The 18,594-nt window shown below is 43.7% G+C and overlaps 1 protein-coding gene across 2 annotated transcripts in view; it reads right to left on the bottom strand.

The window, feature by feature from the left end:
• The window catches only part of LOC110960769 (calcium-binding protein 8-like), a 37,446-nt gene extending 19,969 nt beyond the window's left edge, over positions 1–17,477 (bottom strand). Inside the window, exons 1-3 of one of the 2 annotated variants that reach the window (XM_022208131.2) lie at positions 16,504–17,477; positions 9,391–9,515; positions 1,960–2,103 (exon numbers count right to left, since the gene is read on the bottom strand). In XM_022208131.2, the coding sequence (XP_022063823.1) occupies positions 1,960–2,103; positions 9,391–9,508 (262 nt within the window). In that variant the 5' untranslated portion in view covers positions 9,509–9,515; positions 16,504–17,477. Of the gene's footprint in view, positions 1–1,959; positions 2,104–9,390; positions 9,516–15,445; positions 15,775–16,503 lie in introns of those variants that run through there. The other variant, XM_022208130.2, reaches the window with a different exon arrangement.
• Between the last annotated feature and the right edge of the window lie 1,117 nt (positions 17,478–18,594).

Raw genomic sequence — 18,594 nt, 5'->3', positions numbered from 1 at the left:
TGGAGATTACAGACTCATAAAATCACACATTACCTTGTATTACAGTATATTATGGTGCTCAGAGAGCATCCATTCCAACACCTGACGACAGTTTCCTAAAAGAAAATGGAGCTTCTAATTAACATAATCTTATTCTAAAGACGATTTTGCCTAAACATGAAGGAAGGATAATTCCGGATATCTGCGGATCAAGAATTCTTAAGCACCAGTTTAATGAGATGAAATTCATCTGAACGACTGTGCAGGTCGTCTGACACCTGATAATAACTGACATTCTTGAAAATAATTGTCCCAGGGTCTGCTCTCAGTGCTTTATTAGCCATGACATGGAGATTATGGAAGTCAGAGGTAGAGGATTCTAAGAGAGATATCGTCTCTCCTCAGAACAAATGGCAGCGCTGCTCTCAGATGGTCAAACTACCCATGGAAGCAAAAGCAAAAAGCTTTTAGCTTTGACCTTTGATATTTACTGCGAGCTGTGGAATCAAGAGCAGGCAGATAAGAACCAGATGAAAGATTGACTAGCTTGTTTGTGATGCAGGGACTGCTTAGGAGTAATTGCAAGTCTTTGAGAATTTAGAAGCTGAGCTGAAGTTTAAGGAGCAGGAGCAGACAGGCTCCCTCTTTATTGTCTCTGAGGGAATTTGTTTTTGACAGTTGACCACCTGCTGCTGTTAAAACAGTTTAGGAAGCTGTTTTGAGGAAACATTTTTGATGGAAGGTGCAACAAAAAAATCCCATTTTGCCTCAGGTAAGTGAAAGACTTGTTAAGTTAAATGTTTTGGGCATCATTTAAGGTTTTTTTTCCATTTATGTCACATTAAAATTCAACACAAAGAAGGATTCAAGCAAATTTCTTTGGAAGGAATATCTCCTCCTTAAAGCTGCTGTCCGGAGTTTGAATCGCAGCGTCTCCCAAAACACTGTTGGTCCCTCCCTCCCTCTGATTTCGCACCTTTATTTGTGCACGCACGCAGTACATGAGAGGAGTGCCCGGAGTGCTGCAGCATCTCGCCTGTTTTGCTGTTTTCCCCTCTTCTACATTTAGTACATTTAGTAAATAATAAAGGAATTACGTTAGAATGCTGTATTGAGTCTAACTTGTCCTAATACCAAAATAACATGAATCTGCTAGGACGAACTAGTAAAGTTTCAATATGTGATTACACTCGTGTATCCCTCTCGATGACGTTGTTTATCAAACTTAGTGCATTTACGCGTGTATATGTGTTACATTGTTTATTTATTTCTATCTAGAGTTCAGAATTGCATGACTCCTCTGACGAAGAGTATGTCCCAGACACCCCAACATCTTCCTCCAGAGGTCGGGCATCTAAACGAAGCCGTCAGCCGGGCTATGGAGGCCGTGGTCGGAGAGCGACGCGAGCACCCCGAGCCAAAAAACGTCCTGCAGTCTCTTGGCCTGACAAGCCGTGGGATTGGTAACTTTTCTGGAAGGTGCTGATCCCTGATGCTCTCTCCTCCACAAGCAAAACAAATGTGCGCGCGGTTGCGTAGTGCGTAGCTCGCCCACCTCTGCATGGGCTTGCTTGCTGTGCCTGTAACCGTTGATTGACAGCATGACAAAGCTGAAGCTCGAACTTGATTGGTCGGCAGCAACCGGCGCTTTTTGGAATAACATGGGGGTCTATGAGAGGAAGGCGGAGCTCAGGAATAAATTTTCATATCACGTTATACTAACTTTATATTATAGTATCGAACTAGACGAACACATTTAAGCTTTGTTAAAAAATTATACATAAATTGAAAACAAACGGAAACTCCGGACAGCAGCTTTAAGGCTGTATATTATATTGTACTACAGACACAATAACTATAAGCAAACCTCATACACATGCAGTATATGCTAAGCAGTCACACACTCGTCTGGTTCACTCTGTGTGTGTTTGTATGTGTGCTCTCATGCACCCAAGTGCGTGTCCTTATGTAGCGGCTCACCATCCATGTCCAGTCTCTGCATGATGATGGCCAGCTCCACTTCACTGGGCATGTAACCCAGGGAGCGCATGGCCATTCCCAGCTCCTGTTTAGAGATGAAACCATTCCCATCACGATCCAAAACACGAAACGCCTCACGGATCTCTGCACAACAAACACACAACATATCACTGTACATTACCGCCCGTCTCTGTGGCTCTTTCATTATTTTCCTTTGGGGATAAAAAGACACAAAAATAAAACACACAATTCACATATTTTTATATTAAAAGTAACTCTTTAGATAAAGAGTGTTTTATGTTAATGTTGTGCATCCTTGGTTGTCTTGTTGGTGCCATTTAATGGGTTTCCGGTCAGACGGGGACAAGGTTGTCAGTTGTGGAGTCCTTCACTTCTCCATTTATTTTCCTCTCATTGTTCTGTTCGTGTTTTAGAGGTCAGGAGCTCATCACAGCAGATAAGAAATCTCTTCATCTTTATTGCCATTACAATTCAAGGCTGGGACTTATTTGATTGAGTGACTTCTCTGGTCCTTCCTCAGTGTCTGTCTGTCTGTCTGTCTGTTTGTTTTACAGACAGAGAGAGAGATTTGTCTTGTTATTAGAAGATTTCTTTTCATCTTGCTACACAACATTACAGACATATTTCCTTGTTTGTTAGGAACATTTGCGTGTCATTGAACAAAAAAACCTGTCTCCTTGGCGTTTTTTGTGTTTGATCTTTGTGTTTTTGCATGACGTCTGCTATCATGTCTTTGTCTACGCTGCTTGTTAGATTGCCAAATATAACAAGACCGAACAACAGCGGTCGTTTGTTTATACACTTCATGCACAAAATGGCATACATTATATGTACATTTTCCTGCCAAGGAGTTCTTGTGGTTGAGGAAATAATGATTGTTAGTGTCTCTCAGGAGAAAAAGGAGAAAAAGGAGAAGCGGTGTGATGCTGCCATTGTACAGCAAAACCTGTTAGAAGGAGAGTCGAGGTAGAGGGTTGGATCATTTAACTATATCACTGTGGCACTGCTGCTGGTATCTTAACTCCTCTTAGCATAGTTTTTTTTTCCTCCAATGATTACCTAAACCATGCTCTAATTGTAAAGTGGTTAGGATTAACATTTTCATATTAACAAATGATTATATGACTACAACTCTTCGGTTCAGCTGACAGCAAATTATCAGCTGAATTTTCCAAACTACAACTTTGCTGTTTGTGTTCAGCATCATTGCTCTCAGTGTTGTTTTTGCAGCTCTTTTCAGTCATAAAGCTTCATTAAACTGCTATCTGCTCAGCACCAAACAGCAGATAGACAAACCAACTTGTGAGTAGAAAGGAGTAAGAGAGATTTCCTGGAGACCAAAAACAAACCAAAAACAGCATAAAGTGTCTAAAAAAACCCTGAAATGTACATAAGCTGTTTTGTGCCTGTGATTAAAACTCAACCTTAACAAGAGCGACTTCAGGACAGAATCATATGACTCACTTGTAGCTATAACAATGACTCCAGAGGTCTGCATTACGAGGCAGGATCTGACGTAAGCGAGGTAACTTCAGGTTTGTCTCTGGGTTGTGGCGGTGGTTGACTTTTTGCTTGAGTACATAAGTTATACTGTCTAATCTGCAGGTTATGTTCAAGAAAATGGATCAATGCGTTTAAAAAAAAAAAAGGCACCACTGACTGACCGATTAGTATTTCTCAAAAATGGCATCACCATTCATTGATGATCCCATTGGGTTTGACGAGTTTACAGTGAGAGATATAGATTTTCAGTGCAGGGAATTCTCGCCTTCCTACTGTTTTTTCTTCTTCTTGTTGGCTGTAAGTAATTCCAAAGCCATTTCATTGTTCCACAGGCCTTGGTAAAGTAATATAATCCTAAAACACAGACTGATTACACCAATAAAGCCTTGTACTTGTTGACCTTAAGATTCGCAATAAACCTGCTTACCAGTCTGAATGATGTTTTAATCGTCATTACTTGTTTTTAAGACTATTTAACACCACTGTGGTTACAGCTGAAAGAATGAGGTTAAAATCGCTTTACATCCCATAAGAATAGGGCGACATCTAAGCAACACATTTAATGGAATACTCAATTGTAATTATAGTCAGATCTTCTTGTGCCTTAATGATGGGACAATTATATTGATAAGCCTATTAACTTACACACTCACACAGGCTGCAGTTTTTTGTTTTTTGCCATCCTTGGGTTCCTTTCTGGCCTCAGCAACCATGTTGCTTTTCGCCCATATTATATTTTTTAATTCCTCGTGTAAAAGTATTTACTCCCTTTGTTTGTTTTCCACTTAAAAGGCTTTTCAACACTGATTAAATTTGGTTATTTCAACAAGAATTTACCAAAAAAGACTATCATGCCAAAGTGACAGCAGATACCTTCAAAGTATTGTAAGGTCATTAAAAAATTTAATGAACCAAAATAATCTAACACCCAAAATAAGTGACTGCAGACGTTTTCAGGCCCTATACCTCTAGACCTAATTCAGCACACAGATGCAGCCAGCTGGTGCTTGAAGTCACAGATTGGTGAAATGGAGATCATCTGGATGCAGGGAATGTGTCTCAGTTTACTGTAGCATATAGACACCTGTATTTGGAAGGTTCAGTCAAAGGGAAATTAGTTCTGACTATAACTGCACCATGAAGACAAAAGAACACTGCAAGCAACTCGGTGAAAAGGGTAGTGATCAGCATACGCCACAGGACTGATCCAGGAATTCTTCCAAGTCACTGAAAATCCCTAGGATTATGTTAAATCTGTCATTAAGAAATGGAAGGAATATTTCACATGTGCTAATCTGCCTAGAGCAGGTTATCCTCGAAAACTGAGTAACTGTGCAAGAAAGACACTAGTGAGGGAGGCCACCAAGACACCTATGACTCCCCTGACACAGTTACAAGCTCCATCAGCTGAGATGTGAGAGACTGTGCAAACAATTACTGTAGCCTGGGTTCTTCATTATGCAAAGCTTTGTGGAAGAGAGGCAAAGAGAGAGCCCCTGTTGAAAAAAGTTCATATTAAGTCATGACTAGAGTTCGTCAGAGGACATGTGGGAGAATTTGAAGTCAACTGGAAGAAGATTGATTTGTCTTATGAAATCAAAATTCAACTTTTGTTGTCAGATTAGACACAATGTTTGACAGACACTGAACACTGCACATCATCACAAACCAACAACTTCTTCAGGGGAGTCATAGGTGTCTTGGTGGCCTCACTAGTCTCTTTCTGACATGGTCACTCAGTTTTGAGGAAAGCCAGCTCCAAGCACATTTACACATGTGGCACATTCCTTATGCATTTTATTAAAATACAAGTGATATTCAGTGACTCGGAAATTGTCTTGACTTACATCCCCTGACTGATGCTTCTCCATCACCTTTTGTTTGGAGTATTCTTTTATCTTCAAGGTGTAATTATAACCAAGAGTACTGATTCACCAGTAACTGGACCTTCCAGATACAGTTGTCTTTACACTATAATCACTTGAGACACACTTACTGTCTCAGTTTATTTTTAAAGGTATGTGGGAGACTTTGGAGTTTATTTTTAAACAAACTGATTAATAATATTAATTTACTGCACTCAGGTGGTCTCCATTTCATTACATTCAGTGTGACTTCTAGCACCAACTGGCTGCACCTGTGTTGAATTAGGTGAGTCACTTTTAGAAAGGGGAATATTTTTGCAATATATTTTAGTTAATTTACATTCCTTTGGTAAAAATCTACTTTCATTTTGACATTAAAGACATTTTTTATTAGATTATTAGATTTGAAAACCCTGGATGAACTTAACAAGGTGGTAACCAGCTTTGTGTAACTGCTTAGTTTGACTGCAGTTTTAGGTTTCGTGATGCCTGATAACAAAAAGACATCCTGGGCGTGCTCAACATGCTTCATAGGACGGACGTCCAGATCAGTAAATGTCCATGTTCTGATTTACAAACCACCTACTTGCTGTTTAAGTTGGTTTAACAAGCTGCAGCTATATTTTTTTCCTAAAAGACACAATGTTTCTATTGTCTTCAGCTTCACAAAATGAAATCCAAAAATGTAACAGCGAGTCATCAGATGGTGTGAGTGAGATGTAATAAAATTAACGATTAACAGATTTTCGCAGGTCTGTAGATGGTGCTGAAAGGTGCTTCCCTGCTGCTGATAAGAGGCTTTCCCATTAGGTGGAAGTGTTGTAGCCTTTCTCTTAGACAAATCCAGCTAAAGGTGATCTCCCACTTAACTCCCCTCCTCTCCTCCGTCTTTCACTGTGTTTTCTTGTCTCTCTTACATCTTTATATACTTATTGTATTTTATAAACCCCGAGGGCCCTGTCCCAATCGCTCCACACAGCACAATCACCACCAGCACTGCCAAGAGCATTTCCGACTCTCTCCTCCCACATAAAAGGCTTCCTTCAAACTTGAAGTTGTAAGTAAACGCGCACAGCCTCACAAGGCATCTGTCTGTTCGTGCAGCAGAATTACTCAAACCTCGGAGGACCTGCTTACAAAATACCCTGGTCAATCTCCAACTAATTACCTGTCAATCAGTTAGCACTGTCTGAGTGGGGGTGAGGTGGAAGGGGGGCGGCGCTTTCATTTGGAGGGAGGAGGTCGAATTTATCGACTCGATGACGATGGCAGAGACAGTATTTATCCAACATCTTTTCACGAACGAGCACTCCAATTTCTTCGTGGATCCCTGCGCTAAAGAGGTGGGAGAAGGTGTCATTTTAGCTGGCGCTCAGTGTCGGTGCAAATCTTTAGTGGAGAAGCACAATCAAAACCACGACTTCCCCAGACTAATCCTTTTCTTTCCTAACTTAAACAATGAATTTTGCATGAAGTTCATCTCTCTCAGGCCGTGTGCCATTAATATTCTCGTCCTGACGTCGCTGCTCTCTTCTTTCCTCGGTGTGTCAAGTCAGCCTCAGATCTGCCTCCTATGCCTGTCGTTTCTCTGTCAGTTGTGTGAGAGCTGAGGTTCAGTCACAGCCCCCATCTAAGCCTGTAAATATCCCCTACGGCTGCTAACCAGACTCCAGCACCATGCCACTGCCTCCCCTTTTTTCTCTCGCTAAATAAAGTGAGAATCAGAGGCGAGGGATTGGGAATGCGGGCGAGCATGCGGCCTCCCAAAACACAGCGAGATGTATTTGTATGCAGCTCAGCAGTGAAGAGTACAATTTCAATAGGGTACAAATGAGCGGGCCCCTGATGTATTTCTGTGGAATGCCTGCCTGTGAGTGCCTGTGTATTATCAAGTCAACCCCCCAGGACTGTACATGTTCTCACTGTGATTGATGAAATGCCTCAAAACTAGAGAAAAGGATAGCGGCGATCCAACACAGGGGTGATTAACTAGCCTTCTATCCGTGCTAACAGATGATCCTGGAAGAACCTTCAGCATCTCTCTGAAGTGGGATTAGGAGTTTTCGAACGCTGGCAGCAAATACCATGGATATTTGGTCCACATCAAACAGTCCCATTGGCTGCACTGACTCTGTGGCTGACAGGGCCTAGATTGTGCCTCATCACAACGCCTGGAGTCCAATTCCATTTATGTAATAGCTCCACATAGATCCCAACTACTTTCACCTTCTCTCTGCCCTTGACAAACAAAACACAGACAGAGGCCAACGGCACTAATGATGGTGAGACATTTCATTCCGTGCTGCAGCTCTGCCTTCAGTACACTAAAGCAAATGTTTTAGCGAACGGGGTTGAGTCGAGTTGTGCACAGGGGACACTGGATTAAAAGATTTATACTACAAAGTACTTCATACCAAAGCTCATTCGAGCAAACTACAATAGGCCACATGTATAAACAAAAACAAACGGGCTCAGTCAGAGACACTCTCTCCTCACTGTGTGACAGGATTAGCTATTTCTTTCCTAACAAAGCAATCCAGCAGAAGTCTTTTTATTTCTTCAGCTGGTCCAGCAGCACATGTACAATTATGTCATAAAATAAACTCTAAATCAGGAGCTCAACCCTACAGATGCAGAGAAAGATTTATGATACCTGAGCCTCAGCGAACAGTGAAGAGACTGCTTGAAAGTACGTCAGTGTCAGTCAATTCAAAAGAAAAGCGCAGTTTGTCACAGTGTGGGTTTTGTTTTCACATCTCGGCTCATTGATCACGGTGAATTTCTACTCACCAGAGTACCTGCTATGATGTGGGGAAAAAACGTTTTAAATAGCAAAAACACATAAACAGTAACAGTGGCAATCATACGGGTCGAAAACAAGGTGACAATTGTGTCAGAGTAGGCACCACTTTATGAGGGAGATAATACTGAAAGTGAGCAGCACACGAATACAATACAATAGTAGAAAAGGCCCCAGAGTTATATATATTAAGGTTATGCTGAAATAGTGTTAGATTTCCTTTCTGTTTGGGGAGTGACGTCACGTCGCAATGAGCAGTGTGATAGCGTAATGAGTGACTGATAAGTCAACAATCGGCTGAAAAATCCTTCATTAGACGTTGGTTGTGCATGAATCAAAGAAAAACCACAACCACAACTACAAGTAAGCAACAATCAACCAAGTCTCTGCTTCTTTTATTCCCGCACTGTTGAGAAACTGGCCTTGGTGTTCTGGCTCACACTCCCTGTGTGAATCTGGTGATAACAGAGAACCAGTGGCTAAACCAAGTTCATTATTAATATCTTGATTATAACAAAACAATGCAATAGATCAATAATGTTTCTGCACAAGACAACTGCAAGCACACACAGGTACTGCATGCCAAAGCTGAATCACAGATTCTCTCTTTACACTGTGTTGGATTTTTTGAACGTGACTGAGTTGCAATTTTACAATTCGCCTTTGCTTTCTGTTCCCAATAAATCCGACTAACCTGAGGATTTGTTTACAACCTGCCTGTGAGCCAATTTTAAGGGATCCCAGTTCTTGCGCTTGTTGCCCCATTTGATCTATTTTTCGTGGTGTTGCTACATTCTTCAGCAAGTCTGTCAATGTTATAAGAAATAAAACCAGCAATCCGAGCTCCTTTTGCCGGTTGTTTACATACATAACAAAGGGCTTTGCTGCAGCTCAGGTTATTAATGTGCAGTTTGACTTTCCTAGAATCTCTTTGTCACATCAAAATAGACCTTTTGTGAAGACTGGCAACATCAGTTTTCGTGCAGCACAAACTCGAACTGAAAACCACTCTGAGTCCTTTGACTGATTTCATTTCTTAAGCACCTTAATTGGAAACCAATGCACCCAGTCAAGCTGTGACAAAATGGTTAAATGGAAAAGCGTTTCCTCAGGAGAGCTGGAGCATTGTAACTGCATTATTCCAGCAGCGAACCATTAATTGCTACTACCTCACACTTTATTCTGCATCCCCACCACCTCCCACTCCCCCCTCTCTCTCTCTCTCTCTGTCAGCATACTCACCTCCCAGCTCCTCTGTGGAGATGCTGGTGAGCTGGAAGGCTTCGCTGCCTTCCGTCAGGGAGCTGCTCAGATAGTTGTCTGGATAGAGCAGGCCCGCCCGCACATGGTGGAATGGCATCTTCTCCCTGCAGAGCAAACACACAGTCTAAATAAACTTTGTATGTGTGTGTGAGCCAGAGAGAGAAGAAAAACAAAGGTAAGGTGTGTGTCTCTGAGCGTGCACCCAAACCTCGGCTACCAACATGGTCATGAGCCCCCCTTTTTTTCTTTTTTTTTTTTAGAAACACAAGCTCCTGTGTTCCTTCCACACTGCTAATGTTTATTTCTGGTTTAAACCGCTGTCTCCTCTCTTCAGAATCACAGTGACAAATTATGTAATCACATTATAATTCAATGGAGTCACAAAAACATATTCCACGATTATTATTCAGATAAATAACATCAGGTTAAAATCAGGGAGTCAGCATCAGCAGCACCTCTCTCATTGTCATCCTCCTGCTTGCTCCTTGTTCAGTCTCTGAGGTCCACTGAGGAGAAGCACGAAAGTCATGTCAAATATCGTTTCTTGTAACCCCCCTGTCAGATCTGCTGACTTCCAGTCCCACCAGACTCTCCCCAACCACCACCTCACCGACAGACCTCAGGGCCTGACAGAGGCATCAATCAGCCGCGGCCCCCGTTGTCGTACAATCAGAGCGATTCTCTGCTTTGATTCATGAGAGCTGGCCCTCCGAGGGCTCCCCCAGTGTAATATTTTGACACTTTGGCGATATGCCTCATGTTATATTCTTTGCCAATAGTACATGCTGAAGTGAACCAAGGTTCAAGGAGGGGGAGAGGAAAGATGGGGAGGGAGGAAGATGTTCCGAGAGTATTTGGAGAGAGCTGGCTGCTGCCAGACAGGAGAGATAGAGATAGAAGTGGGGATGTCTCTGTAACGGGAGACAGGGTTGAAATATAAACACTCTCCTCTCCTCTCCTCCTTTCTCATCTCCTCTCCTCTCCTTTCCTTTCCTCTCCTCTCCTCTCATCTCCTCCGTTATTTGAAACTCATATCCTCTGTGGATCTAGGAATCAGAGCGCGGGGAGGGAAAAGGACACAGAGAGTGTAAAGATAAAAACAGTGTAAAAGGTTAAGAGCAGTGGGGATAGTCTGCTCTGGTGATCTGTGGTGGAGAGCAGGTGTGAAAATTGCATGTGTGCACGAGACAGAGATAGACGGCAAACGGTGTGTCGTGTGCAGAAACGGTATTTATGCTGCACATAGTTTGTGAGCTCTGAGGAAAAATCTGCTCTTCGGTCCATCTGCTCCTGGATCTGCTCTTGTCCCACCTGCACATTAAAAGTACTCTGGTCACCACGGCAACATGTAGCTGTTCTGCAGGTATGAACTCAACAAGATGCAACCACACACACGATCAGTTTTCAATTATCTGCAATTACCTTCAAGAACACATTCTTGCTCTGCAAAATTAAAACTTTATTTCAAACATAAAAGCACCATTGCTTAATTCAACAGACTCAAAGGTTCAACTGCACTTTATCCAACTTGCCTGCACCTTTTTGGATTAATTTAATTTTCATTTCATGTTTTGTTTATTTTCTTTCTTTTTTTACATTTACCTGTAGAGCACTTTGAATAACCTCTGTTTCTGATAAAGTGCTATAAATGAACAAACTTACTTGCTGCAGCTATACTTGTTCTGGTATGAGGAATAGGTGGTGGTGACTAATATCAGCTAATTGGCTTTGAAAAAGACACTGCGTTGGGTGACTTTATGACATATTGTGCAATATTTTCCATTTTCCATAATTATCATAATTAGTGGTCATGCTGCTTGGTGATTAGCAAACATTATATAGTCTCGCTCTAAATGCATTTGCGGAGCATACATGTTTACATAAATTATATATCACCACATTCATTCTGAGATTCGGTTCACTTTGAAGATTGGCAATCCATCGACAGCACTGAGGCTTATTTGGCAACAGGTTCATGAAAAGGTTATTTAATCTGAACTGTCATAAAGTCAAAAGATAAAACGGAGGAATGCTTTTTTAAATCAAATTTGCGTTCACGTATAATGATCAGCAAAAATATTAAAACCACCTGCTTCTGTTGCTGCAAGAACTCTAAACCATCAACACAGAGGCTCCACAAGACCTCTGAAGGTATTCTGTGGTATTAAGACAACAGCAGCAGATCCTTAAAGTCCTGTAAGTTGTGAAGTGCAGCCTCATTAGATCGTATTTATTTCCCATCCCACTAGATTGGATTGAGATGTGGGGAATCTGAAGGTTAAGTCAACACCGTGAACTATTTGCCATCTTCCTAAAACCATTTCTGAACAGTGTTTGCAGAGCGACAGGGAGCATTAAGCTGCTGAAAGAGGCCACTGCTGTTAGGAAATGCCATGAGGGGACTTGGTCTGCAACAGTGTTTAGGAGGGTGACGTGTCAAACAGGAACCACATGAATGCCAGGAGCCGAGCTTCCCCAGCAGGCTGTTGCCTCGAGCATCGCACTGCTTCCACCGGCTCACATGACTCCCATAGTTCATCCTGCTGCCATCTCTTCTCCACACGATTCACTGGACCAGGCCTTTTTCATTCATCGCTCCACGCTCCAGTTCAGATGCTCGCATGGCCTTTCTAGGCGCATTCAGCAGAGGAGACGAGTCGGCATGAGCACTCTCACCAGTCTGCAGCCACGCAGCTCCATACGCAGGAAGCTCTGATGCTCTTTAGGTTCTGACACCTTTCTATCACAGTCAGTTTGAAGGTTTTCAGCTCTTCTGTTGGATCAGCCCACACAGGCCAGACTTCATTCCTCACACGCATCAGTGAGTCTTGGGCACCCATGACCCTGGTGCTGGTTCACCAGTTGTCCTTCTTGGATCACTTTTGGTGGGTGTTTACTACAACACGCTCTGACCCAAAAATCCAGCCATCACAATTTGTCAAAGTCGCTTAGAGCTTTACACCTCCAATGTTTCCTGCTTGCAACACATCAGCTTCAAGAAGTGGCTTCACACTTGCTGCCTAATATATCCAACCTCTTGACAGCTACCATTGTAATGATATAATCAATGTTTTTCACTCCATCTGGCAGTGGTCTTAATGTTGTGGCTGATGGTGTGTAGATGTAATGTGGACACACTGAGACTCAGCTTAGCCAGTGGCCAGTTATGGTCACATTACTTTTCTTCTTCTTCTCTTCCTTTCGACTTTTCCCTTCAGGGGTCACCACAGTGAATCATCTGCTTCCATCTGACTCTATCCTCTGCATCCTCTTTTCTCACACCAACTTACTTCATGTCCTCTTTCACTACATCCATAAACCTCCTCTTTGTTCTTCCTATAGGCCTCCTGCCTCCAGTTCAAAACTCAGCATCTGTCTGTCGATATATTCACTATCCCTCCTCTGTACGAGTCCAAACCATCTCACTCTAGTTTCTCTGACTTTATCTCCAAAACATCTAACCTGCACTGTCCCTCGGATGTATTCATTCCTGATCCTATCCATCCTGGTCACTTCCAAAGAGAACCTCAGTGTTTTAATCTCTGCTACCTCCGGCTCTGCCTCCAGTCTTTTTCTCAATGCCACTGGTCTCACCACTGCTTTGTACACATTTCCTTTTATATGTGGACGTTACGATTAATAATCTTAAGTTAATAAGACTCTTACCTTCTACTATGGTAGTACAGAGACAGAGAAGTAGGTGGAGGAAACATTTAAAGTCTTACCACTTGTTGCACTTTGGTTCCTGTCAGTCCAAATGTGACTGTCCAGTGGAGACACAACACTAACACCCGCCCACATGAGACGTTTGTGTCAAAGCTGAAACACTAAACAGTAAAAATTAATCAGCAAAACTGAAGAAAAAAAACAGAGAAGAGAATTCCTGATCAGCGAAAGAAAAGTGAGAATATCATAATCAAATGTAGTGCTCTTGTGTAGTTTTACTGCAAGCTTTGCCTCTGATTTATTCAATTTACTTTCATTCATTGTCAAGTTATTTATTAGTTTCTGATTCTTTGGGGATTCCACTCAATTATTATGACACAGATTTAATCCCAAACATGTGACTGCAGCACTACGAACTCTCTCCAGTCTAAAAATGGGTGCCATTAACCACACAGTTTAATCTCTCTCTCTCTCTCTCTCTCTCTCTCTCTCTCTCTCTCTCTCTCTCTCTCTCTCTCTCTCTCTCTCTCTCTCTCTCTCTCTCTCTCTCTCTCTCTCTCTCTCTCTCTCTCTCTCTCACTCTCTCTCTCTCTCTCTCTCTCTCTCTCTCTCTCTCTCTCTCTCTCTCTCTCTCTCTCTCTCTCTCTCTCTCTCTCTCTCTCTCTCTCTCTCTCTGAATTTTTTTCACTTCACCTTCAGTGTGATGCTTCAAAACAACAATCAGCATTTATGATTTGTGGTCCATAATAAATCAACCATTAGCACTGGCATGTACAGTATGTGCGGACAGCACACATTACGCATGCAGGTTATTTATGGGTATGTATCATGTTTCCGTGATCTGTTATGAATATATTTAGCCCATGAAGAAAAAAAATTTTTGAAAAATAATTGCAAAAATAAATAACAGTCATAGTGAACAAGTAATGAAGATTTAATGGCTGATTACTAGCCATAGCGGGGCCAAATCTTTCAACTCCTCAAATTAAACAGGATGCAGAAAGCATTTAATCGGCGCACAAATTAATAAGACATATGATATGCAATTAATACGAGAATATATTTCAACAGTCCATCTGCTCTCGCAATTGTTCCCCTGACAGAAACACCCACTCACTCATGGCAAAAACCAGCAGACACGCAAAAATCAAACAGTCACACATTGATTCTTCCTCTTTTTTCCTTCCTGTATCACTTGCTATTATTCTCCCATATATATTTATGGATTTTTCTACTCGTGAAACCACTGACTGTTGGTACAGAGATGGACATGAGAGCTGACAAGGACAGACTTTAGCAGAAAACCTCCATCTGACAAGCTTCATTGCCTGGCTGAGAGCGGGAACAGGAGTACAGCACAAAGCCAGGTGTGTGTTTGCGTGTTTAACGTGTGGGTGGTTGAGTTTGAGGGGGTTAAAGGGGATGAAAGAGAGAATGGAAATAGGCTGACTGACAGTGTTTGAACTGTGGGGTCACCTGCACCCCAGGGAGCACAGTTTCAAGTCCCGTAGCCTGGTGATCAGAGTGAATTTAAGCTCAGAGAGGAGAGGCTGAGCTGTGCCTCTGAAGGGAGAGGGGCAACTGAGATTGAGCCAAAAGCTGGGAATGGAGAGAAAGGAGAGTCATGTTTTTGTCTCACCTCCCTCACCTCGTCCCTATGGAGCGAAATGCATTAGCAGAATGGCAGGAAAGAGCTGAGGGGTCACACAACAACAACTATTTTTTTCCCTCCCCAGCATCACAACCGGGCAATCCTAACAAGACAACACATTACCTAAATCAAGCTCTCTCTCTGTCAGATGAAGGAAAACAGGTTGTTACTTCAACCGCAGCCACCAATTAACAAAACATGAAAAGCTGCGTGATTTAACTCCATCCAAAGCCCCTCTGATGTGCATGAGATCTGGTAGCTGTCCAAAGGGACTCAGATAGGAGAAAGAAAAAAAAATCAACGGATTATTCTCTTTTTACTTCAAGCCACTAAAACATCAGTTAGCTCTTCATGTCGTCTCCAGTTTTGGAGTGAAGGGCCTCTTCCACCAGCCAAAAATAATGAGGGAGACCACAGTTGATCAGCCGAAGCACCAGCGTTGGATAAACTGCCAGTCTGTGATCTGTCACCTCCTCAGTGGGAACAAGCCACACAAAATGGACAGTGGATGGATCAAAAAAGGTTACATCAACCAACAATAAACTGCTTCCTGTCAGATTTACACATGATAACACTACTACTAATAACAATGATGAATGGAGTTTGAATCATTTGCTTTCCTGCCACTGCACAATGTCACACTGTCCTCTTGAAGTCACCTTGGGCAAAGACATGCAGCCACCACACAGCTGGGATTCTCTGCTGTCTTTCTCTTACCCATCAATGCTGCCTTCTAACAACGTTTCCACGACAGAGGCGCTGGATGGGCTGCCCATCCTGTCGCCTACAGCCTCCTCTCCTGGAGTTCAGCCTGGGTCATCCAGCGCAGTGTCTGAGCCGCTCGGCTGCTGTGGAGCTTCACCAGCTTCAGCCACTGGAGATGTGCGCCTTTGATCTTCTGTCAGGAGGTCTGAAAGACGCGTCCTGGAAGTTAAAAGAGTCCCACCCGAATGGGGGAGAATAAGGAAGTGGACACCCCCTGACGGTTTTGCCAGGTTGCGCGCATCTACAGCGGCGGTTGGAGCGCAGCTGGACTCAGACCGCCTGACGCTCCAAGCTGCTGCTACATATCACTCTCACCGCACCGAGGATGGGGTGTCCGAGAATTTAAAAAAAAAAAACACAATTCAGCTCCCCACTATCCGCTCCCATCCACAGGCGGTTCCCCTCCAGGGTTTCCGATGATGGATGTGTGCGAGGCAGGTGACAGATTTGGCCATCATGCTTTATGACTGTGGACTTTGAGAGCATCTGGCAACGAGAACGAATACAATTGGGCTTCAGACTGCAGCCAGTCCCCATTTATCAGAACCAATAGGCAAACAGGCTGATAAAGCCACCAAGCATGATGTATACAGTGTGTGATGGAGTGCTTTACACCCCGCTGCGTGTTGAGACAATTATACTGCAATTACACTTATGGCGCGTGTGTGATGGACCTATAATCACCTAATCAAACCCGTACAGCGCGCACTGACGCGCACACAAGCAGCTGGAATGAGATTTTGAGAAACAGTTGTGGCACTAAATGCAAACATTCACACACACTCTCACACCTCTGTGCTTTGAGTTTGTCAGCCATTAAAACAGCACAGCAGACTGAGGTCTATATATCCAAGGCGCGCACACGCCCCGCACATCCACACAGATCACAACAGGTGCAGTCTCCTGCGCGGCTCTGCAGCCGCCACAGGGACGCTCTAATCACCTTTATCACCTTTAACACACCAACCCAGAGGTGACACACTCACTGACCGTCGGGGTAAAACGCCTACCTGCCCGTGAAACGTTTGCGTCCTCCGGTGCGAGAGTCTCCCCCTTTCGGTTAGAACCCCGTCGGCGGAGAGGCTGAGGGTGTTTTGATTTGCCAAGATGCGTTTAGGCTGTTTGCATCCGTGCTGTGCTCTTGAGGAGTCCGTCCGACACCCAAAGATGGACTCATTCAGTCAGTGTATTGGACCTGCCTCGGAAAATGCACCCGTGTCATGTGCTCCACACTTTTTAGATAGTTATGTCAAAAAAAAAAATCAACTGGTTAGATGAGGAAGAAGAGGAGGAGGAAGAGGAGGAAGGTGGTTGTCCGTTTCAGCTGAAGCCCCACATGAATATCCGCTTTCTCTACATCTCACGTCTCATCGCCATGTCTTGAGAATTTTGGGGGGATGAAGCAGTTGGTAGGTAGAGTGCCAAATCTTCGTCCTATCAGCTCGCCCAGACGGACGCCACCCAGCCGCCCACGGGTCTGGGTCTGAGAACCGGTGCTGCTGCTGCTGCTGCTGCTGTTGCTGCTGCTTCTGATTCTGCTGCCTCTTATTAAAATGAAGAAAGAGGGGGGGAATTACGATTTTAAATTCTACTCTGTCGAATCAACACCGTGGAGAAGAGAGGATGAGGAGGTGGAAGAGGAGGAGGAGGATGCTCGGTTTGGAGCGCACATCGGTCAGGCAGCGGAGGGATGGAAAGGGATCTCCCGACGCTCCCGGTGCATTTATCTCGGCAACTCCCGGTGACAGAGTTAACCCATTTATCAGTGCAGTCCGGTGAGGGAGGGGCCAAGGCATGGAGGTGGAGGTGGGGGCGGCAGCAGCAGACTGAGTGTAGGTGAGCTGTGGTAACAATGCAGTGCGCCGTGGAGCTGCTCTCAGGTGTGAGGGAGACTGTGAGGTCCGAGCAATTAAGGTTTCAATGGATCAGAGAGGCGGCAGCAGCAACAGCCTCTCCCCTGGGGAACTGTGTGTGGAGTGTGTGAGTGTGTGTGTGTTTTCATTTAGCCATCCTTCACAGCTATAAGAGTCATTGATGACCAATTATGGTGCTTTAGGAAATGACATCAGCCGCAGTACTTAAACGATGCAGTGTCTCCAGCAGCCCCCTCCTCTTTCCTACAAACCAACCATCCGAAATCATCTTCTTTTCTCCTCTCTTCATTCCTCCATCCATGAACATCCCTTCTGATCATGTGTGTTTTCTGCCTCTGATTAGAAAACCCCCAACACCATCCCATTTACACTCCTCCCCTCATACTAATTATATAATAGTCTTCTGCTTCCTCCCCCCCTCGGCACTGGGACCGCAGCAGCTCAATAACAGTCGTAGCCTTGAAGTTGAAAACTGTGTTCCCCTCGCGCTGCTGCTGCTGTTATAATTAAAAGTACATCTTCTCAAAGCAGCCTATCTCTCCTGTTTGTGCTGATTGCAAAGGGTTAATAAATTATGTGTGCGCCTCTGGGGTGCAACAGCGTGATGGGCCGCTACACTGCTGCTTTCCCAAAGGGACTTGAGGCATCAGAGAAAAGTAAAGACAATTGAGTGGATGCTGCTCCACACCGGCGCTGTGGTTCTATCTAATGAGGGCCAGCAAAGGTTTTCAAGGGATTTTCTGGAGAATCATGTGAAGATCGGAGCATTCCGAGTCACTAAATGCAGCTTTTTATTCTCATGTTGAGGAGGTGGAAGTTCTTCGTCTGTGATTTGAGGGGTTTTTTTTGTTTGTTTTTTTTGGTGCTGTCCGTGGTGCTGAAGGGCTCCGTTTGTCTGGCAGAGGCAAGACGAATGAAGGTGAAGTGATGCGTCTCTCGTCAGCGTTTAGAAACAATCCTGCCTGCATGGCTGCGACTTCTGCAGCTCCAGATTAGATTTGAGCTCGTTCAAAGGAACAGGGGGTTGTCTCAGGGGAGAGTTAGAGGCTGTTTCTTTCCCATGCATCACCCTTAATTCTGTAATAAATCCATAAATATGCATTAATAAGCACTTGTCTTAAATCACAGCAATATGATCGCATTCCAATCCCACAATAACAATTTAAAACCACTTTCTGAACTTTTAAGTTATTAAAATGACCCGTTTCTTTTGGTATTGAACAGGCA

Source organism: Acanthochromis polyacanthus, chromosome 17, assembly GCF_021347895.1.
Source record: "Acanthochromis polyacanthus isolate Apoly-LR-REF ecotype Palm Island chromosome 17, KAUST_Apoly_ChrSc, whole genome shotgun sequence".
NCBI lineage: Eukaryota > Metazoa > Chordata > Actinopteri > Pomacentridae > Acanthochromis > Acanthochromis polyacanthus.
This window is presented reverse-complemented; position numbering and strand designations above follow the sequence as displayed.